Source organism: Athene cunicularia, assembly GCF_003259725.1.
Source record: "Athene cunicularia isolate RWA chromosome 11 unlocalized genomic scaffold, athCun1 chr11_part1, whole genome shotgun sequence".
Taxonomy (NCBI): domain Eukaryota; kingdom Metazoa; phylum Chordata; class Aves; order Strigiformes; family Strigidae; genus Athene; species Athene cunicularia.
Genome location: NW_020799113.1, coordinates 11,676,422 through 11,682,629, shown reverse-complemented (window position 1 = coordinate 11,682,629; position 6,208 = coordinate 11,676,422). Strand labels below are relative to the sequence as shown.

Below are 6,208 nucleotides of genomic sequence, written 5' to 3'. Positions count from 1 at the left end.
CCCAGATGTTCAAAAATGGGTTTAAATGGAACTCCTGTATCACCCTAACAATACAGACAAGCTCTGCTAGGTAGGGTTTTCTAGTACTCTTATACTGACATATGAACAAGGAGATAAGTGTGCACACAAGTCTGCTAAATTCTGAGTTTTAAGGTTCAATAAACCTTGATTAGAATTTATGATGTCGATGTCTCCATAAAGAGAATTAAAAAGTCTCTAGTTATATAAAACCAATATCAAAAGGCTGTCTGTAAGCTGTTCATATGGTGAAGTACAGGAGTTAAGATGTGCTACACAAAGCAAAATAATCTGTTTGTTCTGAGTAGCAGTTAAAGTTCCCCTTTACAGATTCATGTATGAATTTGGCAGGCTTTTTCCTAGCCAGTAGAACAATGGAACTTGGTTTTTCTGCATGTCCAGTAAAATTGAGCAGGCAGTCATGGTTCTGTTTGTTTCAGTGGACGTTGGTGAAGTTGTAGAGAACTGTGTTAAAGAATTATATCTGAGAAATTACCTCCTGCTTTTTTCCCCACTGTCGTGCTTCAACATGACTTGACTCTAATGTGTGTTACGTTAATCTCTTCCAGATCTCTGTTTAAACTTGCTTTGATTTGTGTTTTCAGTCTTAAACCTAATCAAAGCAATATGGTATATTCCTTACTACTTTAAAAGGTCTCAGAAGATCTTGGCTTTAAGTGAAGGTAATGAGGTTTGTGATTAATTAATCAGCATCACCTTTATTAATTGCTCAGAGTAAGGTGGGGTTTTTTGGCATTTTTCATGTAAGTGTGGCATTTCTAGATTTTCTGATCTTGTTTTAAATTGTCTTATGGTGGTGGAACTAGCTGTGGTAGGTTATTTGCATTTTGAATTAACTAGGTCCTTCTGTAACCACCCGGCCTTGTCTACTACGCTGTTGTAGTGTGGTACAAATACATCTGTTTTGCTTCGGGCTCTATTGTGCCTCCTGTTTAAAGCTGCTCCTGCTTTCTAAAGGAGTTGCTTTCAGATGCTTCTGAAAGTGGGTGTATTCAGAATGTACTGACAATTTTAATACTTTTTCTTTATTTTCAGAAGTAAATGAAGGAAGCAAAACTGGGAATGTCTGACTGATTTGATTGGGGATATTTGAGAGCTCTGAAGAGAAAATGTATTTTTATACTAATTCACCCTTGTTTTAGTGCTTTCCGCTTTCCCCCACCCCCTTCCTGACAGTCTGGGGAAAAGGGTTTGCAGTACAAAACAGTCACAACAGCTATACATTTCAAGCTTGTTTTCTAACAACTGCATGAAGAAAAGGCTTGCTGGGTGATTCACAGCAGAGCCTATTTTTACTGTGTTTAAATATAATTGTATAATAGTACAGGCCATAGTTTGCAGTACAGACTGAATTTGAGGAGGTATCTGTGAGGACAAAATGTGAGTTACTTGGGGGCTTTTTTCTTCATTGGACAGGAAATTTGTCATAATTTGAAATGAACTGAAATCTCTGTCTTTTGTTTTCCTAGGTTCCTGTTGCATGTAAATCATGTCCCTGTGGCTACATATTTATTAGTCGAAAACTCTTACATGCTAAACGTGCTGAGAGATCGCCACCCATCACAGGTAATATTTAGAGTCGGGAAGAAAGGGTCAGCAGTTCTTTCCCCTTATTTCTTGGAGGCAAAGAATAGAGTATTTTACTTCTCTGTGTAAATTGACTATTGTCAGTTCACTTTCCCTTGAATTTGTGCATGGTAGACTTGAATATGTTAAATTTTCCTTGAATTTTAAGGGAGGGAGAAGCTGGTGTTTTCAGTCTTACTTCCTTTGTACTTGTGATGTTGGTATTTATTCTGTGTACATTCTAGCTGTGCACATTGGTCACTGTACAAAATAACTCCTTACAGGAAGCTTTCTGTTAATCCTGTTTTGAAGCTAAACATCTAGAGGTGCCAAAGGGATCAGATTTCAGAGTATATGCTGATGGAAGCTGGGTTTTCTGAAAGTAAAAATCGGTATATGTTTAATCTAAAACCAAGTGGGTCTTGCTTCTCTCTGCGTGGGTTAAATTAAAAAATAGTGTATTTTTTTGTTTATCTAACTTGTATGTCTTTTGTTGTTGATGGGCTCGTCAGAAGTCAGTTGAATGTGCATTTTGGCATGATTAACATTCTCCTTGTGTTCATTTTTATCACTTCCTCCAGTCCTAGTAGGAATTAGTCAGAACAAGCATCTGTCAGGGAAGATTTTTTTTTTTAAAAAAAAAGTATGTTATCAATAAAGTCTACTCTTTAAAATTATCTACCAGGCCTACAAAATGGAAACTAAATATTTGATACTTTGTATCAGTATTTTGAAGGATACTTGTAGTTTACCATTTTGTAGGAATTATATGACTTTATGCTAGATAACTGAACTTTGAAGGTGGAGGAGTTTAAGCAATGTCTGTGGTAGTTGGGAAGTGTTGGTCAATTTTCTCCCCCCAAAGTCATCCCCTCCCAACTGAAGGCCATAATCTGGTAGAGCAGAGTTCTTGTATAATTCATTTTTGTATGTAGGCAGTGCACTGGAGGGGAAGAACCCCATGCATGAATATGTGCTGGGGGCCATGTTGCTGGAAAGGGACTTTGCAGGAAAGGACCCGGGGTGCTGGTGAACAGCAGGTTGAATGCGAGCCAGCAATGTGCCCTTGTGGCACAGGCAGCTAATGGTGTTCTGGGCTGCGTTAGGGAAGATGTTGCCAGCAGGTCGAGGGAAGGGATCCTTACCCTCTACTTGGCACTGGTGAGGCCACACCAGGAGTACAGTGTCCACTTCTGGGCTCCCCAGTACAAGAGAGACTCGGACTTACTGGAGAGAGTCCGGTGAAGGGCTACAAAGATGATGAAGGGGCTGGAGCATCTTTCCTCTGAAAGTCTGAGAGACCTGGGACAGATCAGCCTGGAGAAGAGAAGGCTTAGGGGAATCTTATCAATGTATATAAATACCTGAAGGAAGGTGCTAAAGAAGATGGAGCCAGGCTGTTTTCAGTGGTGCCCTGTGACAAGGCAAGAAGCAGTGGGCACGAACTGAAGCACAAGCTGTTCCTTCTGAACATCAGGGAACGCTTTTTCCCAGTGATGGTGAGTGAGCATTGGCACAGGTTGCCCAGAGAGCTTATGGAGTCTCCATCCTTGAACGTAATGAAAAGCCACCTGGATGTGGTTCTGAGCAACTGACTCTTGGTGGCCTGGCTTGAGCAGCAGACTTGAACAGGTTGGTCACCAGGGGTCCTTTGCTACCTCAAGCTTTTTGTGATATGAAATGCAGCTTTTGTATTAAAGTTAGTGACCAAGTTATCCTACTGTCCAATTTGTATCCTGTGACTATACAAGATTAATGGGACAACTGCAGCAAAGGGAAACAAGTTCCCCAGGAATATATAGTGGGAGACCATGTATGTCTATATTGTGCTCATAAGGTAACTGCAGCTTCTTTCAGAAAACGTTGTTCCTGTATTTTCAACAATATAGCTACCACAGAACGGTGCTGCAGCCTTGCCAATGTACAGCTAGATTGTGTAGAATAGTGTGTTGTGGTGACTGTACTATTTTAGTACCCAAGCTGATTAATGCCTATGTAAATACTATCTTTTTTTACTCTGGTGTGTAGGAAAACAATACACCTGTTCAGCATTAAGTATTCTGAGGCCTTGTCATAGGCTAGATTTGGTGGGACATGTATGCTGTGTAATGTGGCATTCACTGACAGCGTTGTTGACTCAGCATTTTGATTTCTGTGACCAGTGGGAATGTTTTCACTGTTAGTGTTAAAAGGTGAAGTACTTTGCTGTTTGCCTATATGTTAAACTTTTTTTCTGGGTTAGTGGAAACAAATGCAATGGGCTGTCTTGATAGTTTTTTCCATCTTTGCATGGGAAACAGTGAACTTCCTGTACACTAGCAGATGTCTCGTGTTGCAAAATGCATTTGAAGTAGTTATGTAAAGGCTTGATCCTTGTAATCAAGAAGTGCCGTTCTAGATCTGACACCTTAATTTTTGCATGGATATCATGCAGATGTAATTGTTGTGTAAAGGTATAGACATCTAACCACTTTTGCTAAGTTATTTAAAGAAAAAAAGGTGATTGGGTAGGGTAAGCACTAAGAATAAATTAAGAACAAAGATGAAAACAACCCTAGATCATACCATCTCTATTCATTTGCACAGAAAACAAGAGTGAGGCCAAAAGGAGACGGACAGAGAGAGTTAAGCGAGAGAAGATAAATTCTGCAGTAAATAAAGACTTAGAAAACCGAAAAAGATCCAGGTCTAACAGCCATTCAGATCATAGCAGACGAGGAAGAGGAAGACCTAAGAGTGCCTCAGCCAAAAAGCACGAGGAAGAAAGAGGTATGAGAACTGGAGAACTATGTTCATTGGGTTTTCTTTTTGTATCAATAAACCTTTATACCATTCAAATCATTTAAGTAGGTTAGCTCACCCAATACCCGATATCTTAATATGGGGAAGGGACTGTTTCACATCTATAGAGACCTCTGGTTTTGTTTCAGTGTCTGATTGGAGCTAACTACAAAAAACTAAGTCTGTTTTTAGCTGCCATATCAAGTTTCAACACTTACATTGAAAGCCATTGCACTGTAGTGTTTAGTTTTTTGGTTTGAGTTTTTTGTTGGTTTTTTTGAGGTACCTACTCTTTATCACAAAGACAAACAATATAATGATGCCTGTTGTCAGTGATTAGGATGACTGGATTGCTTAAGTTCCTTGAAACCTTTCAAAGGGACAAAGTAAAAAGGGCATTTTGAGTCACTACTATGACCTGAATTTTTGTCCCATGTTTCTACAGAATAATACTGTAGAGGAAAGAATTCCTCCTTGCTTATTAAGGTTCCTTGATGACCTGCTGTTTTTAATCTTTATACAATAAAGAGCCTGTTACGTGTGCTAGGGTAATTTTGGAGCCCTTCCAGTATGTGACTGTCACTTATGATTCCTACTTTTTTTCAGAGCCTATTGACAGTGCATTTGCTATCTATGGTTTTGGAGATAGTAATTTTAGGCCTGAATTATGAATCCAGACCTTATCGTGGACTTAAAAGTCTGGAAGGCAGGTAGGAGGGGAAGAACAAGGCTTCATATAAATATGTAGAAGATCATGTTCTTAAAGCTTCAAGCATACCTTCTGGCACAACTCAGAAATGCAATTGTTTTTTTCCTGCCACCTTCTTTGTTAATAAAAAATGGGTGTGAATCCATATTGCAGTGAGTTCCTTTTAACATCTGAATTTTCAAACCAATTTTGTTGTCTCTGCTGTTTAATGTAAATCTGTTCTTAAAGTTTCTTTCCTATAAAAACAAAGTATAAATTGGGGTTTGTTGCTGGTTTAGTGATTTGGCTGTGGAAAGAGGAGATAGAATTTGATTTCTGGATCTTATCTCTTCACTGTTGCATATAGCTTAATAATGTAGGTTAGCTTCACAGAATACAGTTTCCCTATTTGTAGCACCCACAGGATCATTTCTAGGCATTTTAGTACCAGTCTAGTTTGCACACAGCTTTGGTTAGAAAATTCCTGTAAGCTAGTTGGGTTTCCTGGCAAATCTTCTTTCCTGTCCCCCGGAAAAAGAGGAAAGCAATCAAAAGAAAAGATCCATTTTTCTTAATGCATGTTTTATAGTCTTCAAAAAGCAAGAATTTGAAAGCATGAGGGATACTTAGAGAACATGTTTTCATGTTTAAAACTAGGCTGAATGTTTTTAAGCACTTGCTGCATATGCCAGAGTGTGACAATATACCAGTGCTCTGAGGCAGAAAACTACAAGTACAGATGCAGTGAGACTTTTGAGTAAGAGTGCCTGTGTGGTGTTTGGTGTTGGGTTTTTTAAAGTTGAATCTCACTTGAGAAGATTGCATTCATCTTCTTGTCCTGTCCTACCATCCCCTTTACTTGGTATTGTGACTACTGCTACTATTTCTTCCTTGACTATTTCTGCAGAGCTGGTACAGAGCTTGGGTTCACACCCATTTGTAATTATCTTTGCTTGTCATCAGTACAGCAAGTTTACTGTCTAGGAACAAGTGGGCTTAGGATATTCTCTTCTTACTTCTGGTTATGTCAGACTGTAATGGGTATAGACCACTGTGGTGATTGTTGGGCAGATTTAAAAAAAAGAAAAAAACAAAAAACCAAAACCAAACAAAAAGTTTTTATATATATATATA

General features: G+C 38.8%; 1 protein-coding gene across 1 annotated transcript in view; it reads left to right on the top strand.

Annotated features, from left to right (window-relative positions):
• The first annotated feature begins 829 nt into the window (after window positions 1–829).
• The window catches only part of C11H16orf87 (chromosome 11 C16orf87 homolog), a 7,929-nt gene continuing 2,550 nt past the window's right edge, over window positions 830–6,208 (top strand). Inside the window, exons 1-3 of the mRNA XM_026856955.1 lie at window positions 830–850; window positions 1,509–1,605; window positions 4,192–4,374. Coding sequence (XP_026712756.1) covers window positions 830–850; window positions 1,509–1,605; window positions 4,192–4,374 — 301 coding nt within the window. The remainder of the gene's footprint in view (window positions 851–1,508; window positions 1,606–4,191; window positions 4,375–6,208) is intronic.